General features: G+C 41.8%; 1 protein-coding gene across 4 annotated transcripts in view; it reads left to right on the top strand.

Moving 5' to 3' along the window:
- MBNL2 (muscleblind like splicing regulator 2) overlaps positions 1-27,310 on the top strand; it is a 158,773-nt gene that overhangs the window by 48,468 nt on the left and 82,995 nt on the right. For all 4 annotated transcript variants that reach the window (XM_047081162.1, XM_047081152.1, XM_047081144.1 and 1 more), the window contains exon 2: positions 814-1,588. In XM_047081162.1, coding sequence (XP_046937118.1) covers positions 1,415-1,588 — 174 coding nt within the window. In that variant the 5' untranslated portion in view covers positions 814-1,414. The remainder of the gene's footprint in view (positions 1-813; positions 1,589-27,310) is intronic.

Here is a 27,310-nt window from a genome sequence, read left to right on the forward strand (position 1 = left end):
GTAGGTGTATGATTTAACTCCAGCATTCCACAGAATGGAGATTGTGAGTCCATTAAAAACTAAACTGAACTAAAACTAAAACGAACTTGCATTCATTCCTCTGGTCAGTGAGCCAGTCACCAGTTAAATCGGTCAGTAAATATTTTTTCAGGAACTAATAGCCATGAACTAAGGCACTAGGGACACAGAAATGACAAATATAAATAGTCCTTACCATCTGAGTGCTTACTGCAGAGAGGGGAATACTAACATTAAGCAAGTAATAACAGTAGAGAGAAAGTATAAGAGACCTAAAAAAATATTGGGAAGCTTCTCCCTATCCATTTCTAAGTTCAGATCTCTGTAAACTAGAAAAAACATAAAGAATAAGGAGCCCACACTGCACCCAAAATGACAGTACCCTTATTACATAGGAAGACACATCCCGAATAATTGTTTATAGCATTTCCAACAATAAGATCAATGGCCTAAATGTGAAATTAATCTGAAGCTACGGTTCTAATACACTGTTTTGGCGATGAAGCACATTAGATGGGATTGTTTCAGAATGCTTAATTATTGTGTCTGCCACACTCATGTGTTTGAGTCATTCCTAACTTCTGGACTGCTGCCTAGATTTCTGCAATACGGCTGCAGTTTTGTTCTCTCTCTCTCTCTCTCTCCCTCTTTAATGCATAACTTTCCTCACTAGCCTTAAACCTCAAAGTTCTGAACTGCACTTTTGCAAATTCTATATAAGACCTAAAACAGTTTATCAAAGTGTTGATTCCATTGAGTTTGGGTGTAAGTTGATGTTTTCTTTGTGTTCTGCAGGTTCATGATTTCAAAGTGCCTGTGTGAAGTCACTTTCGCTGGAAACTGCAGCCTGAGCTCTTGTTGTGTTCAAATTGTTCTTCCGTCAAATGCACGTAGCCCTGACCTTACGGTGGATGAAGATACCTCAACTGTCTGACTTTGCCAATTGCTCGATTTCAGGATTTAGAAGGGTGGAAAGAAAGAGAAATCTTGCCAAGATCTGAACATCTAGGTGGCTTATTCTCCAGCACCGTCAATAGCTGCGCGTGTCAGAACTGAATATCCTCCCAAGGAGTGCCATGATATTGAAGTCACTTTATTAAAAACAGTTGTGTCTGCAGATCGGTCGAGAGACTCGGACGTTTACCGCCAGAGATGACACTGAGTGTGCTTCTGTTGCGGCCCACTGTCTTCAAGTGGGGCATATTGATTGATGAGTGACTGCTTGCCGATAAATTCTCTCCTCACTGCTTCCTGGATTGGGCCTCCCTAAGCAATTGATCACTTACCTTCAGACTCACATGTGGGGTTTTTCACAACAGTAGTCTCGGAATCACTGGGACCTGGATCGATTTCATCATTTGACACAAACAAACAGAATCCCAGTAGCTCGAGCATCATGGCTTTGAACGTGGCCCCCGTCAGAGACACAAAATGGCTGACGTTGGAGGTCTGCAGGCAGTTCCAGAGGGGCACGTGCTCGCGCTCCGACGAGGAGTGCAAATTTGCTCACCCCCCCAAGAGCTGCCAGGTGGAGAACGGAAGAGTGATCGCCTGCTTTGACTCCCTGAAGGTAAGGGGATGCGTTTCCTGTGTCGTGTTGATGGCACAGTGGAGTCTCGGATGGAATGCTTTCCCATGTAGCTTCACAGAAGTTCAACAGTCATTTTTAGGTTCTGTTTTCTTGTTTGCGGTGACTGTTGGGAGATCTTCACCCACGTTTTTTCATATCAGGCATACATAAATTTTTTACAGAGCCATGTTTAAATTAAAAATACATGACGGTATATTTTGGGTCTGGCATGACATTCATGTACCCAAGAGTTTTAAATCAAAGTCTGGCTTGTGACAACTGAAGATAAATATTTTATTAACGTTTGATCTTCTGGAGGTTATATAAAGGTGAAGAAATTGAATGTGTCACTTTTATGTGCCAGTTATTCTGATTCGCCTCTCGAAGAATTTTCTACTCTTATGCTTTTCTTTCTTGACCAAAGGCTTCCTAAAATACTTCTTAATAGGTTTTTCATTCTTTCTGACGATTTGCCATGGCTAACAGAAATCACTGAGTACATACTTAGTACTCCTTGAGAACCCACTATGTGTTAGTTCACAGCATCACAGAAGAATTGAATGTGATTCAAGATGGTATCCTTGAGCTCACTGTCTAGGAGGGAAAATACAGCATGTCAGCAAGTAACTATAATGCAAGACAGAAAGGGACATATGCCTTAAGAGAGAAACAGGCTTCTATGTGGGTCCATAGAAGGGAGAGCTGGCTTCCAGCTGACTGTTTCAAGACATGTTCTAGGAGGTTGTTGCAACCTGAGGTGTATACTAAGTCAGGTGGGGTTTGGACTTGCAGAAATTGGGGGAATTATGATGAAATATCTAATTGAAGGAAGTAGGTGTGACTTAGCCCATAATTCTTTGAGGCTTATTTTGCCCTAAAATATGGATTCTGTGAATCCCAGACTGTCTAGGACAGTCCTAACATCATCATGATATAGTTTTCAATGGAGATAAGAGCTTAATGTTTACATCTTTGCAAAACTTTGTATAAATAAGCTTACCAAAGAGTTAAAAAAAAAAAAAAAAAGGTGGTCCATGCTCTTGGGAAATCTTAGTGCTGTGAGTTTACAAAATAGTGACCTTAGCCTATTCTTGGATATTGAATGAAGAATTGGGTATGTTTTAAGGGAGAATTTCATCTTAAAGTGAAAAGTTATGTCTTATGATATTTATTAGTCGAAGTCAAAATATAAGACTTTGTATATTTAAGTATATCTTAAAGGGAAAATTTGTCTACACACTAAAAAGCAGAAGAATACATTTGTAGCCCAAGAGAAGTCTTTTAAGGGTTAAAGTTTGAAAAATTAGATATGCCATTTATCCCCATAACTTTCCCTATTTTATTCCTCTTTATCATGAAAAGTTTATTAGATTAGACTTTAAAAATATGAATTGTTTTGTCTACACAGAAATAAACAGATGGGTAAATCACAGTTATATAAAGTATAACATTATAAGCATATTTTTATAATAGTATTTATTTTGCTTTTAGTCAAACAAGTAACCTAAGTACGTATTTGCTTCTACGGTCATCACCCATGGAAACATTCACTATAAAAAGCAGTTTAGATTAAAAACTAGATTTTAAGAGCTTCAAGATATGGAAACAGGTCAGAGGTAAGAAATTCATTTCCCAGGTCATCCTACTTCCTTTGTTTTATTGATCCAAGCCTTCACTGGTTGGATATTGACTAGGAAACCAACGTCTTAGGAAGTGTCTTAAAACTTAATTCTTTCAGCTAGTTAAGGAAATATGAGGGAGATATATACAACACATTAAGGCTAAGTACTTCTTGAATATCAAGAGGACAGCAACTTCCAGGTCCTTACAATTTATTACCTCAATGTGGATTCTCCGGGACTACAGTTGTTGGAGGAATTCCAACCCATGGAGAAAGGGTGAAGAACAGTGAAGTTTAACATAAAAGCATGAACCAAGCATGAAGATTTGAGTTTTAAGGACCATTTTCAGAAGTGTCTAGTGGAATCATTTGCAGTGTTGAAGCATGGTTACAGATTGTCTTAAGTTATCAGTTCCCTTTTAGAATTGTACATTTTCAGATTATTTAATTTGAGCGTGGTGTCACTTATTTTTAAAGTTGTCAAACTGTGAAGAATGTGAAAAGAGCCCATAGCATAGGAGTAAGACATACCCGAGTCTATAAATACCTGCTCAACCACTTCCCCGACTTGGGTGGGTCCCTTGTCACTTCTTAGCTTTGTTGTCTCATCAGTGAAATGAGAACATTTGCCAGTGACATTGGCTAACGTATGCACACTGCCCGGCACCATGCGGACATATTCACCTTGCAAGGTGGATGTAAGAATGACAAGTTCTTACAATAAGGACGAGTAAATTAAAAAGGCACTCAAGGGCACCTGGGTGGCTCAGTTGGTTAAGCGTCACGCTCTCTTGGTTTCGGCTCAGGTCATGATCTCATGGTTTCGTGAGTTCGAACCCCACATCAGGCTCAGTGCTGACAGTGTGGAGGCTGCTTGGGACTCTGTCTCCTTCTCTTTGTGCCCCTCCTCCACTCACATTGTCTCTGTCTCTTTCTCTCTCTCTCAAAAAAAAGGCACTCAACAGTGGTAGCTAAAGAGAAAAATTATGATGACAACAATAATTAAGCTATTCAATTTTAATTTCATTTAATATAATAAATAAGACAGTGTTGCTCCGCGGAACCAGCCTACGACAGACGGAAATGCAAGGGCTTGGCTGTCAGGCCAGGGCTTGAATGAGTTCTGGCTGGTTAGAAGTGAGCTATAGCATTTGAGACAAATTATTTTACCTCCTTGACTTCAGTTTCCTCTTATTCAATATTCATATTATAATTCCAACTTCATAAGGTTACTGCAAAGACTACCTGGCCTAAGATATGCCAGATGCCTAGCAGAGGGCGGGACATAGTAGAGCCAGCTCCTGTTATTTTCCCTTCATAATAAAGTATTACAGCATAGACACTGATTTTGATGACTGGCTTCATAGACAGGATGTGTCCAACTCATAAAGCGTTCAACTCTTAATGTGTCCAAACTCTTAAGAATCTACTGTGTGAGTGATAACAGCTCAGTGATACAAATTAGTCATGACATTAAAGCAAGTCAAGTTTGACGCCGACATTATGTTTGTGGTTAGTGTTTCTTACAAGGTATTTTCTCAAGGACTGTGGACTATTTTTGTTCAGAAAAATAGGGAAGAGGAATCTGTGTTGGCATACCAATATAGAGACCAGTCGACTATAAGCCTGACATATTCCTTTTTGTTTTTCAGTTTTTGTTATGGACTATTTGCATCCATGAGGAAACATCCATAAAAACATACTAAACAAATTAGTGGGTGGTTAAAAAGGAGATTTGCTGAGGTCTTTGGAAAGAGAGTTGTACATCTATAAATACTTTTGTAGAAATGTTTCAGAAAATAGAGCACAGTTCTTACAATGACAACTGTACTTTATTCACAACTGTTACCTTGTTGCATTTTAAATGAAACCACTGGGCAGAAAAGGCATTTGTGATATTTTTTTTAACAGTGCAGTTGCTTAAATTTTTCTGGAAGGCCTGGAACATGGTGTTCCACAAGATAGGTTAACTTGACAAAATGCAAATTGCTTCGTGAGCAGCTAACCTCCCCGTATCCTTGACCATGTTGGCCCCATCTCTGTTCCTTTATAATCCATAAAACAGTCTCCCTCACAGTTGAGATGTTTGAGATTTTTCTTTTCAGGTTCTTTTCCCTGTAACCAATAGGAACTAGTCTGGATTGTTTTGCAGATGGAAACATCCGGAAGGGAATAAATGAATTAGCTTTTCATGCTTATTGGGACTAAAGGTTTTGGCATTTACCACTTTCGTCAAGTATTTAATGTCTTTGCTTAAACGTTTTAATTCAAACTGAAATTAAAATAGGAAATAATTTTTAAAAAAATCATGTTGCTAATTTTGGCCAAAGAAAAACAAAAAGCACTCCTAGAGTCTTTGGGGAAATTGTTTTGGCTTTACATAATAAAAATTAGTTCAAAGACCCTGTGATTCTTTGAGCACCTGAGTGAGATGATGTTACTCTTCCATTGGAAGCCTCCCAGTGGCTTCCCAGCTCGCCTGGGTACATGGGTAAAGACCGATCCTTACAAAACTGGGCCCTGGAGATCTGACTCTCACCCCAACCCCCTGACTTCTGTCCTACCACTGTCCCCCCATCCAGTCCCCTGTAGCCACCCCGCCTCTATCCTGGCCCCTGGCTGTGCCAAGTAGGCTTCCTCCTTAGAGTGTTTACACTTGCTCTTTGCTCTGCCTGGAATATTCCTGCCTCAATTGTACGAACAGCTTATCCCTCATTCCCTTCTGGATTCTGATCCAAACTGCCAACAGTGAAGCCTTTGTGCCAACCTTATTTCAAATAGTAATTTCCCCGTGGCTGTGATTCCATTTGCTCACCATCTTGCTTTCTTCTTTTCCCTAACACCGCCTTCTGGTAAACTGAACACATACTTGGTTTGGGTTCATTATCTGTCCCCCTCCCTTCTGCTAGAATGGAAGGTCCATGTAGATGGGGATGGTATCTTTTCTGATCACTGTCGTGTCCTCAGAGCCTAGAACAGTGTCTCCTACGTATTAGATGCTCAATAAGTATTTGTTGCACGGTAGAGCATGTTCCTTAGGAAAGGATTCAAGCCTCTCAGGTAGGGCTGCTGCATACGGCTTGTGTGGGTGCATTTCTCAGTATGGTCTGTGTGACCGGCACCCCCTGGAGTTGTGCAGTGCACAACCTGTACGGCAATGTGCTATGGCCCTGTTCTCAATAGTCCAATAGATTTCAGAATCAGGGGGCTCTGTGCAGGAATTAGAGGCCCCAGTATAATACAGCATGGAAGTGTAATACAACATGAGAAAATTGACAAGAAAACTGACAAGTAATTGACAAGTAAATTACTTCAGTTTCTCTGAAGTGTTGCAGAAACTACTTACTATTACTCTCCCATTCTTTCTAAGTTTGAAAATGTATAAAAATAGATCCTACTCACTTATTTGTGGGATGCTGGCTATAAGTTGGCTGATGACAAATAAAATTTTAGTCTTCATGTGTATGGGTGAAAATTTTAAAATCGAATATGGTAGTAGATATGTGATTGTTTGGGACAGTTCTTCAAAACATACTAAAAAATGTATGTCATTGGCCTTGGCCTTAACTTCATGTTCTTGAATTGCTTTCAAATAGAAGCTAATTCTTTGCAGAAATTGCTTGAGGATTTTTTAAGTTATGTGCTCAATTCTGGCCTGATTTGAAGGTATAGTCTCAGACAATTATTTTGTTATCTATAGAAATCTCTGTAGTCACATAGAGGCTACTTTCCACCAGGTATTTTTCATGAATTATCAGTTCCTTCCAACGACTCTGTAAGGTAAATATTCAGTCAACCATTACAGTTGTGGGATACAGGTTGGAAACAGCAAATAACTTACAAATGGTGGGGAAGAGACATGATCCAAGGTAAGTGTCACTCCAAAGCCGCCCCATCACTTCCCTCCTCCTAATTCCTCTTATAGAATAACTCATCGGTCTAATGAATTCTAAAACTCCTAATATCTTAACAATATCCATGTTTCACAAATGTAGCATATGGAAGTGTCAAAAACATTCTAAAATAGAAGCCCCCAGGAATAAACTGATGTAGGTACTGAAAAGTTACATATTTGAAAAGGAGAGACAGTGAGGCACATGTATTTCTTTTTGTCTGTATTTGTCTAGAGATATTATACATCACTTACTAGGTCTCAGTAGCAAAAGTAGTTTTGGTCCAAGGTGTTGGTGTGTGTGTGTGTGTGCCCGTGCGATTCTGACACATAGGATTTCAGATATCACGATAAAGTGAAGGACATGTTCTACTTTAACGGTGCCTGGACCACCAATTCTACTCCTTGTGTAAGAGATCCATGTATCCATCATCTGACTGCTGCCCTCCGGGGCAAATCAACCACTTGCCCCTTCGTGATACTATGAAGACCTCCATGCAACAGTTCACTCCTCTAAGTATGTGTCCCCGTACAAGCCCGTAAGCTTCCCAAGGACAGGATGGTGTCTTAGTCATCTCTGTGCCCAAGCACCTAGCGTGGCACTGATGCGTGGAGGAGGTGCAACAATAACCATTCCAAGAGTGCATAAATTAACGAAGGAATCCCCACGACTTTTCAAAACGAACTTATTGATGATTGCCAGTGAACCTCAGACACCAAACTGCTCTGTGTGGCTGTTCACCATTTCCTTTAATTTCTCCGTTTTGTTCTGCAAGCCTGGCCAGCCCCTCCTTGGGCTTCTTTCCTCCTCTTTCCCCCCACTCCTACTTCTTCTACCACTGCAACCTTCCTTCCTATCTCGCCTCTAGTGCCACCTCTCCTCTCCTTGCTCCTCACTGTGGATACTTGCCAAGACTCAGCATTGGTCTTTCCTAGATCAGGTCGGTGATGAGTTCTGAAAGGGTGTCTGGGCTCAGCATTCAATTCCCACCTCTGTGTCGATCAATCCAGGTTCTGGGTGCGTGCCCTTTCCTGGCCAAGTCCGTGGCCAAAATGCCCACCAAACACCCTGTAGGCAGGCTCCATACTCACCTGTAGTTGAACATTCCTAGATCCAAACTCTTCATCCACCCCCAGTCATCATCCCACTCCATGTGCCTTGTTCCCCAGGCACAAAACCTTAGCTTGACACTGACCACCATGTCGAGGATCCTTAGTCTTTCTTTTTCTTTCTTGTTCTGGTTGTAGGGAAATATATAAACTTTAAGAATCAATAAATTATTAAACTGTGAAATGTTTACCGAGATACAGACTATTACAACAAATCTTAAGATCTCAAGGGTTTCATGTTGGCCTCTAAAAACTATCTATGGACTGCAAGTTAAGAAAGTCTCATCTACAGAGAAGTCTGACACATTAAAGTGGGCACAAGATGACCAGAGGGTCATTAAAGATACTTTTTGGCTGTTTCTCAAATTTGCCTAGGGTCAAAATTAGCACCAGATTCTTCCTGATACTCAAGATATTTCTATGCGAAGAAAGAATATACTTGTAGCTTCCAGAACAAGAGGAGGGCCAAGAGGAGGACAGTGCAGGTGGAATCAGTTTCGGTGCCTTTAGCGAGCAAAGGAATGAGGATTCTCAAGGTGGCATCTCCCTAAACGTCCTATCAGGGATAGCACATCTATGGCATTTATGGGTGATGCCATCTTCCTAGGGATACGGCTTCTACCCTCAAGACACCTGCATTCTAACCCAGTCTAAAATGAAGAGGTAGACAAAATAATCTCTACGTTAGTTTCCTGTGGCGGTCATAACAAACTACCAAAGACTGGGCAGCTTAAAACAACAGAAATGTATTGTCCCCCAGTTCGGGGCGGCTCCAAGTCCAGACAAGCGTTGTTACGACCGTGCTCCCTCTGAAGCTTCCGTGGGAGAACGCTTCCCTGCCTCTTCTCTTTTCTGGTGACTCAGTGTCTTCTCTGGATCCAGCTTCTGAAGTCTGTCTTCCTGCGTGTGTTTCTTCGCATGGTCTTCCCTTTGAGTCTGCGTCTAAATTTCCCCATCTCACAAGGACGCCAGTTACATTAGGTTAGGGGCCCACCTTTTCTGGTATGACCTCATCTTAACTAGTGATATCTGCAACGACCCTACTTCCAAATCAAGTCACAGTCTGGAGGACAGAGGTTAATTCTTTAATTCATCTTTTGGGTGGAGGGGGACACCGTTCAACCGTAAGAATCGTATCCAAACCTAGAAAATGTCAGAAACCAAACACTGTAGTCTAACTCCTGAGCCCAGACTACTTTCAAAGTCTACCTGTGCACACTGCTCAGAACAGCCGCTAGCCATCATTGGAGTTGGCAAGAGAGATGAGGCTAGAAAAGGCTAGAGAGATGAGGCTAGACGAAAGAAAGATGATAAGCTGACATTCTGTGATTACAATAATCTGTGTTTGAAACATGTAAAAATAGATTAAAATGATTCGCAGAGAAAACTGGCAAAACTTATTTTCTCCAAAAATCAAACGGAGCAAAATATCACTTTTAACCTTAATTACATTCTTGAATAATTACATTTGTTTATTATTCACTTAGCCTTGGGCAGGGATGCTAACTTTTGCTAGTCTGTGTAGCAGTTTCTTATGAAACCATTTCTCACCAAAGCTTAAGGAGAAAGAAACATTTATCATGATTTGTTTAAGATTCTAGTTTTTTTCTGAAAATGGAAATAGCATCTTGTCAGCACCCTCCTTCCTTCGTTCAAACTTTTGCTTTTATTTTAGAATGTGGTTTTGTTTTATGTATGTATGTATGTATGTATGTATTTAGAGAGGGAGCACAAGGAGGGGGCAGAGGAAGAGGGAGAGAGAGAATCTGAAGCAGTCTCCCCGCTGTCAGCGCAGAGCCCAACACAGGGCTCGAACTCACGAACCACGAGATCATGACCTGAGCCGAAATCAAGAGTCTGATGCTTAACTGACTGAGCCATCCAGGCGCCCCAGAATGTTTTTAATACAATGCAAACTAGGAAGCAAAAATTTAAAAAGCCCTGGCCTGGGAGTCTATATCTGCGCCCTGGCTTTCCTGCACATAATCTTATTTCATTTCACCTCTCTGAGCGGGCTCCAGGTGCCTCATTGGTAAATACTCATTCATTTAGTCCGCTCATTCGTCCATTCATTCATTCCCTCTTTCACTGAACAAGAGGTCCAAACCAAAATCCGCAGGACTCAGCAAGAAATGGGAGTGAGGCACTCAGCACTGGCTGTGGGGGAAATGCAAGGAGGACTACAGACTGCAGGAAAGTAACTGAAAAGCATGTGACCCCCTGACCGTGGCGGCCACCACTCAGCCGCAAACAGCTGTTGCCTGCCTTCTGAGACTCCTGGGGATTTTTTAAAAAAGAACCAGAGGTACATATTTTGGTGTGAAGTTTCCCAATCCCTAAACCTTGGCAACCAACGAAAATATTTTTTAGACCCCGAAGGTCAAGCAAAACACATCTACAGGCTGGATTCCATCTGTAGACTGCCACATTCAACCTCTGCTCAAAACAAATGAACAATAATTGATCATGGGACAGGTGCTGGTGAACACTGGGAGTGGAACAGCAGAGGGTGGAACAGCGGAGATCACAGAGGGCAGAGCAAAATTATAAACTGCTCTGAAGGACCTAAGCTTGAAAGACCCTACGTGTGTAGTGTGGGTGATTCACTCTCTGGTTTCCTCTTACCTCACTGGCCACTCCTGCTCTGTCTGCCTTCCTGAATCCTCCTCCTTCTGAACACTGGCATCATTCCAGACTTTGAACGTCTCTACGTTTCCTCACACCTACAGTGACCCCCCTTACCCTTATAACTCACCAAGCATGATCTTGCCTCAGAACCTTTGTACTTTCTGGCCCATATTCCAGAGAGCTGGACTCCCTAGATGACCTCATCCAACCCAGTGGCTGTAGACATCTTTTCGTATGCTGAACGTTTCGGAATTTCTGTCTCTGGCCCCGATTTCTCCCCTAAGCCCTAGACTCATGTATTCAATTGCCCACCTGACATTTTTACCTGGACATTTAAGTGACGTCTCACATTTAATAGGACCGCTAAGTTTTTGGTTTCCCCTACAACCTCCTGTTCCCATTGTCCCTGTTCTCAGCAGATGGTGCTGTTTATTTGCTTGATCAAGTAAAACATCTTAAAACCCAGCTTCAGTCTTCTCTTACCGTCACCACCATATCCAGTCCATCAGGAAGCCCGGCTTTCTCCACCTTCTGAAGACATCCTAAATCCAAGCACTTTCTGGTACTTCTGTCATGACCACCCTGGCCCAAGCCACCATGTGTCTCCTATGGACTATTGTAACAGCCTACAGTAGCTCACACTTTTGCGACTCCCTCCATGAACAGCGTGACCTGGAAGTCAGGTCACGTCATCCTCTAGCTCAGAACCTTCCAGTAGCTGTCCGTGTCACTTATGCAATCACAGCCCTTAAGGCCCCCTGTGCTCTGGCTCCCTGCTGCACTTCTGGCCCCATAAGTCGACCACGCTCCCCCTCACGACTGTGTTCCTATCACAGTGGCCTCTTTGTTCCTCAGGGCCTCTGCACCAACTTTTCCCTCTACGTGGAATGCTCTTCCCCCACGTAGCTGCAAGCCTCAGTTCTCCACTTTCATCCGGACTTTACTTACATGGCCCACATCTACCTCCTTAAGGGATGTGATCTATCTCTGTGTCTCCTCTGCGTCTGTCTCTACCACGAGACGGTGAGGCTGTAAGGCAGGGATCTCGTTGCTCTGTCCCTGCACCCAGCACGTGCAGGGTGCTCAATCAGATTTGCAAATGCATAAATGTATCCTTAATTCTTACACTTTTAAATGCCACTGTTCCAACAAAATTCAAATCACTTTTCTGGCTACCCACTGCTTAATTTTTTTCTGTCAACCCACAGACAGATAAAACCTCAAAGTTAAAGGTTCTGTACAAATAAGCTCTTTGCTTTACAACCCAAAAGGTGTTTCTGGGTCATGCTCATGTTTCTGGAATGACAGATCACATGGAGATTTGCCCACAAGTGTCAGCGAAGAGCTGTTAAAATTCATGGAGTGGCTTGTTGGACCACCGTGGGCAACTCAGCAGATCCCGAAAGCCTGGCTATAGACTTAACGCTGGCATTGGACGACATTTTCACTAGTCTATAAAATAAGGACACTGAAATACTTTCTTTCTCAGTTTTGTTTCATTTTTATGGTGGTAAGGACACATAACACGAGCTATGACCTCACCCGTGTAACAAATTTTTAAAGGCACGACACCGTATTGTTATCTACAGGCATAGTGGTCTATTGTAATACTCTAGGATGTATCCGTCTTAAACAACTGAAACTGTACAAAATGTTTTTTTTTAAATAAAGCTGAATTCTTTCAATTCAAAGTTTCTTTTTTATTCAGAGATTATACCTTCTTTTTAAATTTTTTTTAAAATGTTTATTTGTTTTTGAAAGAGAGAGAGAGAGCACAAGCAGGGAAGGGGCAGGGAGACAGGGAGACACAGAATCCAAAGCAAGCTCCAAGCTCTGAGCTGTCAGCACAGGGTCTAACACGGGGCTAGAACCCACGAGCGGCGAGATGATGAACTGAGCTGCAGTCGGACACTTAACTGACTGCACAGGCGTCTCTGTACCTTCTTTTTTTTTTTTTTTAATTGATTATCATAATGTTCCTTTTGTCTCCAAAAGAGGTTTTCTTAGCAGATGAGTTTTGTTCTTTTTCCCTTAATGGCCTTACTCAGCAAAAGAAAAAGCAAGCAATTCTGTGTCAGTTTCCCATTCTTCTTGGAAATATGAACTCCATAAACTTGAAAGGTAGGGACATGCCGGCTCATACTATCTGGCCTGAAATCCCCATTTCACTCGTTTGGACCCTGCACACAGAGAAGGCTTTGTCATCACAAAGTCACTGATAAGTCCACACGTTCCCTGAAAGAAGCCTAGAAGTTCTGCAAGCCTTTTTCTCTTAGCAAACGAGGACAGCTTGATCCATCAAATGAGTGGATTTTCACTGGCGGGGGTTGGGGGTGGGAAATGAGCCCGAGCGGAGACAGAGACATAGAACAGACCTAGAACATACCCGTTTCAGTGTATGAGAGCGGGTCCCCCAGAAGCCCAGGGTAGCAGGCATCCAATACTAAGGTCTAAACTACAGCAGGGGGCTCTCCTCTGGGGCTACGGAGACCAGGCCTCTTGTGGCAGAGCGCTTTACCAGTGACAGGCTGCACCTGTTTCACAATTTCCTCGTGAATTGACCTGCTAATGCTAAGTAGCATATTCTTTCCACTTGGTTTGGTTCAATTTCCTCTGGCTCAAAGATTATAGCCTAGTTTCTATTACCCTTTCTCAGCACTGTCAAGACCAAGAAGAATAAAACTGATAAGAGGACGAATCCGCCCCCAGAGCACCACTTTTGGGATTCAGGAAGTGAGTGGATGTTGACATATTTATTTGTGATCAGCCGTACCTGGCTGTCCTGCCTGACCAACCAGCATTAGGGGGATATGTCTGATGAGACCATTTTCTTAGGACTGAGTTCGTGTGTCCACAATGAATGGCAGGCCCCTTGGAAAATGAGATGATGCCAGGAGAAGGAGGAAGGGAAAATGACTCGGAGGTTTTTACCCAGTTCAAGCAAAACGAAATGATTGGCTTCAATTTTAGGCATGTTTACATTTCACTCAGTCTGCTGTCATCTAAGTGACACTTTGTATTTTTAAAAAAATTAATCACTTGTAGTTTTCAACTGAATAAGTGCCATGGACACCAAAGTACATTAATGAGCCATCTTAATATGAAAATTTGTTTCTCGAAAAGGAGAATACAGTACATACAGGTTTTTTAAAAATAAGCATCTGGTTGGGGTGCCTGGGTGGCTCAGTGAGTTAAGCATCCTACTCTTGATTTCAGGCTCATGTCATGATTTCACGGTTTGTGAGATCGAGCCCCTTGTCAGGCTCTGTCCTGACAACGCAGAGCCTGCTTGGGATTCTCTCTCCCTCTCCTCTCTCTCTCTCTCAAAATAAATAAAAAACATTAAAAAAAAAACTTAAAATTACACATCTGGTCCACATCTCAAATCTCATTCAGAAGAACATTTCAAGTGCTCCCAGCCCTTAGTAAAATCATGAATAATGACACCAAAGATATTATTTCCACACCTGCCATGAAACGAAGCCCTGACCCAGATGCTCAGGATGTAAAATTAATCATCAGCAACCTCATTTGCGAAATTTAATTCATATCGCTTCCCTTCTGCTCCCGTCGGGCACTTGGTTGTTAACAGGAACTGTGATCGCGGGAAAATATTGGGATAGCAGAATTCTTAATGAAGAATTCTAGTAGCTCCAGATGTTCTGAGTGGTATATAAAGCCGCAGAGGAAGAAGTTTCATTTCCTAGAGAATTTCAATGTCTTTGCTCATTTACTTCTTCTACAGTCATTGGGCCACCACCAAGTGCTGAGCACTGTGTTTGATGCCTAAAAAGACAGACACCTTGTTCCCATGGAACTCGCAGTCGAGTGAAGGAAACAAGAGAAAAGTAAACAAACTAATCAAATAATCACAACTTATCAAGACCGCTCTTCATTCAGGAAATACCGAGCGCCCACAGAATGACAGGCACCGGGCTAGGCACCAGGCTAGGCACGGGCAATACAGCCTGTTCTAAAAGCAGCCCGGTTTCTCGACCTCATGGGGCTTTTGTTCTAATGAGAGTAGACAGGAATCAAATGGCTAGAAACAGCACCCCCCCATCCTAAAAAAATTAGTTATTTTCAAGTTGTGAGAAATGCTAAATAGGAAATAAACTTGGATAGAAGCCAATGTGATCGAGGAAGAATTTAAATAGAAAACGTGACCTGGGATGCTGTCTTCAAGGAATTACTTTCTGAGCAGAGATCTGAAGGACACGGAGGAGGAGGCAGCCAGATGGAGAGAAGACCTTCCCCAGGCGTGGGGAAAGGGAGCTCCAAAGCCTTGGGATAAAAGTACTTCCCTCTTTCTAGAAACGAGGCAGGGCAACTACAGCACAATCCATTGGTCAGGGGAACAGAAGCCTGAGACCATGAGTAAGAGAGAAACCATGTAAGAGTCTGAGTTTTATGCTCAATACTAAGATTTCCACAAGAGGTTGATGCATTCCCGTTTGCCTCAGGAGAAGGCCACTCTGCCTGGAGAAGGAATTGCAGAAGGAGGCCAGGCCATGACATCATTGGAGAGTCTTCCCATCGTCCAGACTGAAGCAATTTTGAAATCTTATGTGTCTTTGATATTTTTTAAAAAGCCTACGTAACTGTCTAAGGGACCCCTTTATGCTTATTTTGGAACTTTAATCAGTGGCCCACGGTATCCTTGCTGTAGGCTTTGTCAGATGATGGAATTGCACCAGAAGAGAGATAATTCATTTACCTCTGGTGTTTCAGATGGGCAAGGAATGCAGGAAATTCTAGATCTCCTGGCCATATTTATATAACATAGTCTTGTGAATTACTGCCTGATGTCTCCAAAGATCAGGTTTGATGGGGAGAGACCAATACCCTGCATGAACCCTATCACTTAATAGCAGGCCACAAGTGCAATTCAGAAGAAACTTCTTTCAGGGGCACCTGGGTGGCTCAGTTGGCTGAGGGTCCCACTTTGGCTCAGGTCATGATCTCACATTTCATGAGTGTGAGCCCCAAGTCGGGCTCTGTGCTCACAGCTTGGAGCCTGGAGTCTGTTTCAGATTCTGTGTCTCCCTCTCTCTCTGCCCCTTTCCCTCTCATGCTATCTTTCTCTCTCTCTCTCAAAAATAAATAAACATTAAAACAAAATTAAAAAAAAAAAGAAACTTCTTTCACAAGAAAGACTTCTTTAATCTCTGTAATCTTAAACTTTTCTAGCTGGCCTCCTGCATCTTGCTCCCTTTTGTCTTTTAACTTCTTTTTCCACAGCCTCCAAAACCCCTCGCCATCCATCAATGGCTGTTCAATATTGTGCCATATTCCTTGAGAGACATGGACGTGTCAGATGGAGTTCGTGCTCTGACGGGGTTTCTCAAATAGCCGAGGAGACAAAGAGCCATGCAAAATTAACAACTAAATACTAAATTGTTTGGTACTAATTATTGGAAAAAAACCTTTTGAGAAAAGAGAAGGATGGACTGCAAAAGGGAGCCAGAGCATGTCATGGAAAAGAGCCTCACAAGCTATGTAGACGTCAGCTGAAAGAAATGGCTGACCTTCACGTTGGATAGCCTATAACTGTGGCTTCTACCCGTTTTTCCCTTGGGGACTTCTGGAGGCACCTATTCAGTAAGACTGAGTACATGGATCCCAGGAATCTGTATTTTTAGAAGCTGTCCAGTGATTCATATGCCCATTTTCGAAAGTATTGCTCCAAATAATCTCATCACGCACTGAAACTGCTTGTTCTCAACACCGCATAAACCTAGTAAGCATCCCTGAAAGTCTTACTTAAAGTTTCCACTTGTCTCCCCAGGTTCCAAGACGGCACAAAAGTATGGTGTCTCACAGGTAGCGTTTTCCAAGTCAGGATAAAAAAGGTCAGCCCCCTGTTCCAAAGCCTTTGACTTCTTATTCCTGTGCCCACTTTAGTGAAATATCCAACAACACAACAGACTACAAGTCATTACCCGTAACCGTGCACCGTAAAACAACAGCCGCCAATCCCAGTCGTTGCCATTGGTGCCACCGGGAGGGGAGAGCAACCAGGATGGGAAGCAATGGGAATGAATCAGCAAATGATCTGGGTATGTTTACTCTGAAGAAAGACAGATTCAGAGAAAACATGGTAGCTATTGCCAAATACTCAGAGTTGGAATGGTGAAGAAGAGGTAAAGTTGCTCTGTGGAAAGGATGAAGACAGGTATTTGTTCAATATGAGTAAAAAAATATCTGAACATGCCCGGAGGGATAAGAGTTTCCATCTAGGGAACTGCTCAAATAATGCAAGCTTGGGATTTGTATTGTGTCCTTTAAAATGTTCTACGCCGGGGATATTAAGAGGCAGTCTCATGCAGAACTAATTACTAAAATGGCCAATCCTAGCTTAGCAAGAGAAATTTTCCCTAGTGTCAGTGGTGGAATATTTAGTTGCCTAGCAACCCGTAAATATCTATGATGCAATGGAAAATCCTTAGTTTGCGTCTGGGTTGATTGTATAGTTCCTAATACCACACTTGGTTCATTTCATTGATGATAAGTATTCCTGTTATAGTCTGTTACATATCAAAATGGTGCTGAGCTGCAGCTTTACACAGTTTCGATCTTTGCCGAACACTAGCCAGCTGCCTCGCCGAGCCCAAAGGCACACACTAGTAATAGATGTTTGCCATACAGGAGGCGACAGGATAAGACAGTGAGAGCACAGTACTTTTGGAGATATGTACAACGGTTCAAATGAAATCTGGTGGAACCCTAAGTGTCACGGTACAGGTTTAATCATGAACTCTCCAACCTCGGACTTGTGTGCATTTCTAATAAATGACTAATAGCATTTATGGTATAGAGCAAAGTTTAAGGTGTAGAACAAAATGTGTAAGATACTGCAATCATAACTTTCTAATCACAGTCTCCTAGAAAACTGACAAAAACACATGTGGATGGGTTAAAAGTTTGGTCTCATTTATAAAGGACTGCTTTACATTATAAGAACCAAAGAACAGCTGTTTGTCAAGCTTCCACATTAAACATCTGCCAGGATATCTTCTTAGGCAGGTTTTCTTAGTGATAATGACTGGGTACATAAAATAAATCATGGAACCCCATCAGATTCTATCCATACTAAATACCGGAGACATTCGCTTCCCCTTGTCAAAAGATCATAAATAACAGAAGTAAAACCGGCCAATCGCTGAAGGAATAATCAGTATAAGTTTACTGTGCGCACAACCAAGAAGACAGTTTGCAAACTGGGAGCACTCAGTCCAAAACAGGGAATGAGGCTCCAGGGCGCATTGTTGTAAAGCAGCTTATATAGTGAGAAAGTTTATTCTTCACAGTGACTGGACACAATACTAGAATTTTCTCAAATGATAGGGAACTGGTCAGTGGTGACCTCATATCAACCTCGGGAAATAGTTCCCAGTTTTGCTTACGATGTTCAGAGTCATAAGCCAGAAGTGATCCAGGTCAAGTTAACCTTGCAAAATAAGATAAATTAAGCTTTGTTTGTATGGCTAAACTGGTTGTGTATGCTCAGGAAATTTTCAAGGCTGGCCTCTGATTTTTTTATTTTAACACCCTCTTTTGTTTGACCTCTTAAACCCAAATCATAATGTTAAAAAGTGATTGATTTTGATTCATTTCTCTTCCCCCCCCCCCCACAAAAGTCTTAGAATTGCTTTAGGTAACTTTTTATTAGCCAGTCTAGGACATTTGTACAACAATATAATTAATAGCATTTTTAATGAAAATGATGGTATATTAATTGGTAATTTTTGGATGAGTGTTCTTCCTAATTACTTATTAACCTTTAAATCAGATATACACAAGGGACTAGAGCAAGATTCATGTCTTTGAGTATCTGAAAGCTTTTTCAAGGTGGTTTTTTTTTTTTTTTTTATAAAAAGAATCCAGAGGAACTGTTTTTTCCCCCAGAGGAAACTCAAAATTATATCAGGAACTAAGTATGGTATGATGCTTCACACATTAATATGCTATAGAAGTTTTCATGTATCTATTCTTGTCACCTTAGTGAACATAGAAGTATGGTTTAATAAGATAGCAAAGAGGATGCTGTCCATTTTTCTTTAGCACTTAAATTTGCAGGTAGTTGCAAACAGTACTGAAAAGAGGAAAAAAGGCTATTATTAGGTGAGAAGGTCTATTTATCTCACTATACATACAAGAAAATGAAGAAGGCACGACCTGCAGAAGATCTCTAGATCTTTGGCCCCAAGTATCCAGTCTGACTCCATGTAACTCAAAAAGGCTTTAAACATAAAGCATGGTGTGAACCTTCGTCACTGCCATTTAAACAGCAGGGCCATTTAAGTGGCTGAACACAGACTGGATGCAAACACAAATAAGTGGATTTCAGAAGGCAAGAGTCCAATTTCACCTTCTCTGATGGGAAGTCTTCCCACCCTGGAGGTCTTCTCTGTAGCCCTTTTTCTGAGTTTCTCTCGGCGTTTTCTGTCTATGCAGAACTGTGGGATAAGAGTCACTATTTAAAGGCCTATGTTACTTTTTACTCATTGTGAGGATTCATTTGGTACCTGGGCCTTCCCTCTAAGCCTTTGACCTGTGAACTTTTCTTGTTTTTAATTGTTTTTTTTTTTTCATGTTTATTTTTGAGAGAGAGAGACAGAGCATGAGCGGGGGAGGGGAAAAGAGCAAGGGAGACAGAATCCGAAGCAGGCTCCAGGCTCTGAGCTGTCACCACAGAGCCCGATGCGGAGCTTGAACTCACAAACCGCGAGACCATGACCTGAACTGAAGTTGGATTCTTAACTGACCGAGCCACCCAGGTGCCCCGACCTGTTAACTTTTCTATTTTCTCTCTCTGTCTTTGCCTAATTCATTCATCAGAAAATTTACCGAAGCCTGATATATCCCAGGTTCTGTCTTTGGTACAGAGAATACAGCAGTGAAGACATCATCGTGACTTCAAGTCAGTGATAGTTTAATGGTTGGGGGTTGGGGTAAGGTGGGGTCAGAAATGAGTATCGGGCATCTAGAATGCGGTATAATAAGTACTAGGAAGGGTATCTGTGTGCCCTAGAGCATGGGAAGTTCCGGGGTATGTACTCTGGAAGCATACTAGGGGCTAGCCAATTCAGACTGGGGCTTAAGGAGGTGAGGGAAACTTCTCATCGGACTTAAGTAGGAAAATGGAGGTGGCGTTAGTGGGTAAGAGGGTAGAACACGCCGTCTCTGTCTTCCTTCTCTGACTCCATGAGGCCACCTGTGTTCTTAGTCACCCCAGCTCTGTCCTTTTGCCTGGTTTCACATGACTCCCATCTTCCGTGTCTCCCTACTGGACCATTATTTGCTTTAGAGCAGCCCCTGTGAGGGCCATCCGTCAAACTATTACAGGACAATGACGAATAAGCTCTGTATAAAGGCCTTGCTCCAGGTGGAAGGAGGCTGCAGGTTGAGAAAGGAGTCTGACTCTTCCTTCTCCCAGTGATTCCAAGAGGTCTGTACACAAGTACACGTGAAATCCTAACTGTGGCTCCGCTTGCCTCTCCAAAGAAGAAATAACTGCCTAAAACAAGAATTAAAGACAAAAGGCTAACCTATAGAGAGAGCAGCAATAAATACATGCACACATTCAAGAAGTTTTTTAAAATGGATAAACAAAATGTTTCTTGAAAGGAGAAGAGAGAAATGAAAGAAAATAATCATCACCATCATGGCTGCCATTTAGTAAGCATATCTACACATTGTCAACTGTACCAGCCATTGTTCGGGTATTGCATATAATTCTGAAAACAATCCTGGAAGGCAGGATTCTTTTTTATTTATTTTTTTTTATTTTTTTAACGTTTATTTTATTTTTGGGACAGAGAGAGACAGAGAATGAACAGGGGAGGGGCAGAGAGAGAGGGAGACACAGAATCAGAAGGAGGCTCCAGGCTCTGAGCCATCAGCCCACAGCCCAACGCGGGGCTCAAACCCACGGACCTCGAGATCATGAACTGAGCCGAAGTCGGTCGCCCAACTGACTGAGCCACCCAGGCGCCCCACAGGATTCTTAAAACAAGTCCTTGAACGGTCTTGGGCACAAACTAGGAGCTCAGTAACTATTTCCTGAATGAATGAAGATATAAATGCTTTTGTGTGCTTGGTGGCTGTCTCTCACCTCCTTCACCCCCTAGAAAATAAAATTCCTTGAGGGCAAGCACTTCATTTTGCTTTCTTCCATATGCCAAGCACGTAGAATGAGGCTGGCACATGGCAGGCACTCAATGCTGTGCCGCCTCTAAAAGACAAGGAAACAGAGACTCAGCACAATTCAGTATTTTATGCAAAATCACACATAAACCGAGACCATGTAGGACTTGATCCCAGGTCAACCCGTGTTCTTCCTCCCTTTACATCACACCAGTCAAGCCTTTCCTTCTATACATTCTCTCATTATCTCAGGCCTGCTCAAGTTTCAGAGATACTTGGCTCTCTATAATTCACTAGGATAGTTTTGTTGAAAAGACTTAGCACAATAGCATATATTGGTGAATATTTAGCACATACCTATTAGTAATGGCAATTATCAACTTTCCCAAAAAATAATATGGGGGGTGAGGGGAACAGGAATGGGAAAGGGTTTTTTTAAAAATTTTTTTAATTTTTTAATGTTTATTTACTTTTGAGAGAGAGAGAGACAGAGTATGAGTGGGGGAGGGGTAGAGAGAGAGGGAGACACAGGATCCAAGTAGGCTCCAGCCTCGGAGCTGTCAGCACAGAACCCGACAGGGAGCCTTGAACTCATGGACCACAAGATCATGACCTGAGCTGAAGTTGGACACCTAACCGACTGAGCCACCCAAGCGCCCCAGAAATGGGGAAGTTTTTTTGTGTTTTTTTTTTTAATTTTTTTTTTCAACGTTTATTTATTTTTTTTGGGACAGAGAGAGACAGAGCATGAACGGGAGAGGGGCAAAGAGAGAGGGAGACACAGAATCGGAAACAGGCTCCAGGCTCCGAGCCATCAGCCCAGAGCCTGACGCGGGGCTCGAACTCACGGACCGCGAGATCGTGACCTGGCTGAAGTCGGACGCTTAACCGACTGCGCCACCCAGGCGCCCCAGAAATGGGGAAGTTTTATTCCTCCTGCTTGTGCCGGAAGAATGGGGGAATACACAGAATGGGCTGCCTGTCCCCAACAGCCACAGCGAGCCTTCGACTATTGGGACAATGCAGCTTAGTCTCCTCATCAGGACTTATTTGCATTATTAAAATGTAAAGACAGACTCACTGGTGTGTCATGACTCATCTTCATCATTAAGATCATTATGGTGACCTGGCACGTGTGGGCAGACTAATCTTCGAGCACAAGAGCGAAACGAGGTGCCTAACTTGTCATGAGCCTGGCTGCTTTGGGAGAAAGGCAGCAGTCTGCTGTGATCATCAGAAGAATCTAAGTGACTCAGTTTTACAAAGTGTGATCACTGAGGCTTTGGGGAGTTTATCAAACTAGATTGCAGCTACCTTCATCTCTCTAGATCTAGATTTTTCTGGTTCTTTCTCTAATATTCTTTTCTATTTTTCCCAATTAGTTGGACAAAATTAAAGGTCCCTAATACTGACAGTGTTATAGAGAATTATGCACTCTCATATGCTATGGAAGTCTAAAACGGCTTAGACTTGTTGGAGGACAACGTGGAAATATAAATTATATTCTTAAATGTTGATAGCATTTAAGTCAGCAATTCCATTTCTAGATATTTATGCTAAAGAAATACTTATATATGCATATAAAAAGGCATGTACTAGTGTGTTCATGTCAGCAGTATTAATTAGAGTGAAAAACGATCACAAAACTAATCACTGAGGTCATCCAGGATGGGTTAAATAAGCTTTGGATAACTAATACTCTGAAATACACGTGACACTTAAAAACTGAGGGGAATTACTCTAACATCTGTATCAAACACATCCACATCTGACTTGGCAAAATCTCCAAAGCATATTATTTAGTAGGAAGAAAGAGCTAGTTGCTGTACACTATTAGCTGTTTGCATTTAAAATACATTCCAGGGGCACCTGGGTGGCTCAGTCAGTTGAACGTCTCACTTCGGCTCAGGTCGTGATACTGACTGAGGTTTGCGAGTTCGAGCCCTGCGTCCAGCTCACTGCTGTCAGTGCCCGCTTTAGATCCCCTGTCCCCCTCTCTCTGCCCCTTTCCCACTTGTGTTCTCTCAAAAATAAAACATTTAAAAACTTTACATTCCAAAAGATAGATTTCTATAGGTATATATATAATGTACCTATTATATATGTAATATATATTATATATGTAATATATATATTATATATGTAATATATATTATATATGTAATATATATATTATATATGTAATATATATATTATATATGTAATATATATTATATATGTAATATATATTATATATGTAATATATATCATGTAATATATATCATATATTATATATGTAATACATATATATAACACATATATAACATAAGTATATGTTATATATTTAAATAATATATTATTTATCAATATTATATATGATTATGTAAAATAAATCACATATAAATATTATATATTATATAACATGCTATACCATACATGATACAGTAATATTTTCTGGATAGATCTAGACTTGTCTTTTTTCTGATAGCCTCTTTGTGTCTCAGAGCCTTTCAGGCATGAGGAAAAGCTGGGGCAATGTGATGGGAAGGAGCTGAGCCTGGTCTGTTGAGGCACAGGGAAGAGACCTCGCTGAGCAGCAGAATGTCATTACATATGCTTTGGGGCTGAGGTCACCCTGCTGTCTGAATGCTCAGGGACAAGAAGATTGAGTTACTTGAAGGAAATGCTATCTCATCCTTTGCTTGCCATTGAGTTCTCCCCCAGTCCTGGGAAGAAGAAGCTCTACGAGTCAGTCTGGCTCCACTGGCCCAATTGAACAGTTTAATCAGTTTAGAAAAGGGGTTTAGTTTACAGAAAACACCCCCTATATTAGCTCACCAATAGCAAACGGTGATGAGAGCCCTGCATTGCATCAGGTTACTTGTGGTCACCAGAAACGAGAGCAGGCAGGGTCTTCGTGTCCCAGACCTATGTGGGATCGAGAGCAAGCTCCACCTACTCCTGTCCCATTTCTTCCGGTTGGACTCTTTCTCAGTTCTTCATACGGTGACAGTATTGCAGTGTCTTCCCAGAGAATATCCCCTCTGAAACACCTCTGGATTTCTGTAGCCATTCTTTAGCACATCCTTGGCCTTGGAGATTGCTCGTCTGTCTCTCCCTGGTACTGCAGACATCTTCACTTGCCTCTTCGTCATGAAGCCCCTCTCATCCGGAAAGCCTAAGCAAAAGTTCTCTTCCTTCGCTATGTCCCTTTCTTTCATTCTCTGACCCACACCATACATAAACAAGTCTCAAATGCTGTTTGAAGAGCTTTTCTCTACAACTAGTCTCACTATTCTGATTGGTCAAATGGGAGAAAAGAATCCCAATCAATTAGAAAGATATGGGGGTGCCAGGGTGGCATCCAACTCTTGGTTTTGGCTCAACTCATGATCTCACGGGTTTGTAAGTTCAAGCCCTGCATCGGGCTCTGTGCTGACAGCGCAGAGCTTGCTTGGGATTCCCTCTCTCCTCCTCTCTGTCCCGCCCCCACTCACACTGTCTCTGTCTCTCTCAAAATTAAATCAACTTTTAAAAAATTATTTAAAAAATTAGAAAGACATGGCAGGAGTATCCTGTATTATGGAAGACCAGAATGCCAAATAGCATAGTTCACACTTTTTCCTAAAGCTATTTTAGTTTGGGGTGTTACCGGGGTCTTGGGGAAACCTTAGAGGTCCCTAAGAAGGATGACAAAGGGATAAAATTGAAGTTTACAATGTGCAGGCTGGTAACAGCATGTAGGATTAATTTCAAGTGAAAAAGAGACTGTGTCTCACCACGATTACCGAGTATTAATATATGCCCAGCACTATGCCAGGCTCTTGAAAAACATTATTTCACCGAATCCTCACCACCAACCTTATGAAGTTTGTGCCCATTTTGTGCCTATAGCAACTGAAGCTTAGAGAACTTCGATTTTCCTATGGCAGACCCACACAAGGATTTCAAGGATTTCAATACAAATGCAACAGGCACAAATATGTCCGTAGAGTGAAGACACAGAAACTCCCAGGAGACTGGTGTGAAGTCCATACGTATGAGACTCCAGATTCTGTTGGCTCCAGGAATAGAACAGAAAGGAAGGGAGGGAGAATTCACAGGAAAGACTGGCAGACTGAGAGCAAAAAGGAAGACAAGGAACAGAGGGAGAAGACACTTAGTGAGCACCCAGACACAGGTCGTGGTCACGTCCTCAATCTCCACAATAACTTTGTGGAAAAGATCTTATTTGCCCATTTTGTGGTTGAGGAGATGGGTTTAGAGATTTGAGATAACTCTACGTCTCCCGAGTAGCAGAGCAGGGACTTGAATTGTGCCCTGTGTGCCTCCCAATCTGGTGTCTGTGGCGCCTTACTGCGCTGCTTCCAATATGGCTTCCAGCTCGAGCCCTGGGGATGGGGGTTGGGGGGGGGGCTGGGAATCACAATACTATTCCCAAAAGTGGGGAAATCCTCAGGGAGAAAAACATGTGAGTAGGCATGGGCACGATAACGTTTTTGAGGGTGAGGTGGCAGGAGTCTGTTTGGGTGGAAATGTCTTCGGTATCTGGGGACTGGAGTTGCAATTTGACAGCAGAAGTCATGAGGTCGACACCAGCCCCTCAGGGAAAAACAAGTAGAGTCAGAAGAGGAGGGCACTTGGGGGTGGGCAGCAAGGTTGCCCACAAGTAGAGGCCAGGAAAACCCATAGGCACCAGCAAAAGAGATGGAGATAGCACCAGAGGGGAAAATACGAGAGTGCCATGATCAGAGACTCCCAACACGGAGGCTATGTCCAAAAAGTTCTGAATCCAAGCGTGTCTCAGCCAGCCAGCTGTCAGTTCACTCCAGCCAGCCCAGGCTGCTACTGTGATGTTTTGAATCATGTCAAATTCATAAAGAATATATTACATTCCGTTACACACTGTAATCACAAAGGACAATGAAGTATTTACTTTCTTGGGCACCCACTACTTTGGGTGGTAAATGCCGTTTTCAGAAAATATGCCTCTAACTGGTTTTCCGATAAAGTATTTGCTGAACATTTGCCTTACATAAACAAATAGAAAAATAATAATAGTGTATATTCCTTCTGAACATTATAGGAAAGTGTAGGCTCCCATTGAATGAGGTTTGGAAACAACATAGCAATTTGATGTCCTGTCAAGCTTGTTAAATTGCGATTCTACCAGGATTTTACATTGAGCCAGACCAGCACATCCCAGGGTATAAATTAGGCATAATTGGATATGCACCAATTCTTTCGGGTCACTGGGATAAATTTAATGCTATAATTGAATAAATGATACTGTTGTGGCCTGAAAAGCTCTCTCCCAAAACTTCTAGCTCACTCTCTGCCAGTAACTGGGGAAATTGAGTCTACGCTATGATTTTATATGTGTTTTGCCATCCTAATCCCTCCATCTGAAAAATGGCTCCAATTTAGACCTATTGATTTATATTTTCAACCATGGGGGCAAGGATTTGCATTTTTAAAAAGTTCTCCGATTAATTCTCTTGGAAAGTCAAATTTAGAAAACACTGTTCTATGTTTTTCAGAGAGGAAAGCTTTGTCACATATTTTATCTACCTCAACTTTGTAGGGATTGACCTAGTTGGGCTAAGTAGAGAGGTGTTTATTTGATCATTGCTTATACCAATGATAAGTTAAAATTTTATATTAAAATTTTTGTGTACCTTTTTACATTGGGCAAACATATAAACACAGATTTATTTACTTTTAATTTTTTAATGTAATGATATTTGCTATTGGTATGTTGCTATTGGTATGTTGTCCAAATTCTCTCATGTATCCTGGACCAGGAGTGTAATGATAAGACAAATGAAGGATTTTATAGTATTAAAAATATAAGATCTTTGAAGACCTGGCTTTGTTTGGATCCCATATCTATCATTAATAAGATAGCTGACGTTAAGCAGGTTATTTGCAAACAAATGATAACAATGCTAATATCTAGTCTGCTTGTTAGCTCATAGAAATTTCAGAAGCATCAAATGATGTGTTGAAAATGATAGTGCTTTGAGAACTATTAAGTGCTTACAAATAAATGCATTACATATAGAATTAAAATAAGAAGCTCTATGTTGTTTCCTCTAGAACAGTCCCCAAGGGGAGAAGTGAGAGGGATTCTAACTCTGCTTAATGTAGACAAAGCTCTGTTTGACTTTTCTACTTTCTATATGATTTATATGTTGGTTTTCTGCTTAAGGCTTCATTCGAAAGTTGCTGCTAAAAAAAAAAGTGAAAGAAAAGAAAAGGAAAGGAAAGAAAAGAAGAAGAGAAGAGAAAAGAGGTTGAAAATCACTCTTCTGTGTTCTATTTGGCTTGCTGCCCACATTCT

The sequence above is a fragment of the Lynx rufus genome, unplaced genomic scaffold (assembly GCF_022079265.1).
Source record: "Lynx rufus isolate CCGP_SWC_20201006 ecotype Redwood Valley unplaced genomic scaffold, mLynRuf1.p SCAF_1, whole genome shotgun sequence".
NCBI classification, from domain to species: domain Eukaryota; kingdom Metazoa; phylum Chordata; class Mammalia; order Carnivora; family Felidae; genus Lynx; species Lynx rufus.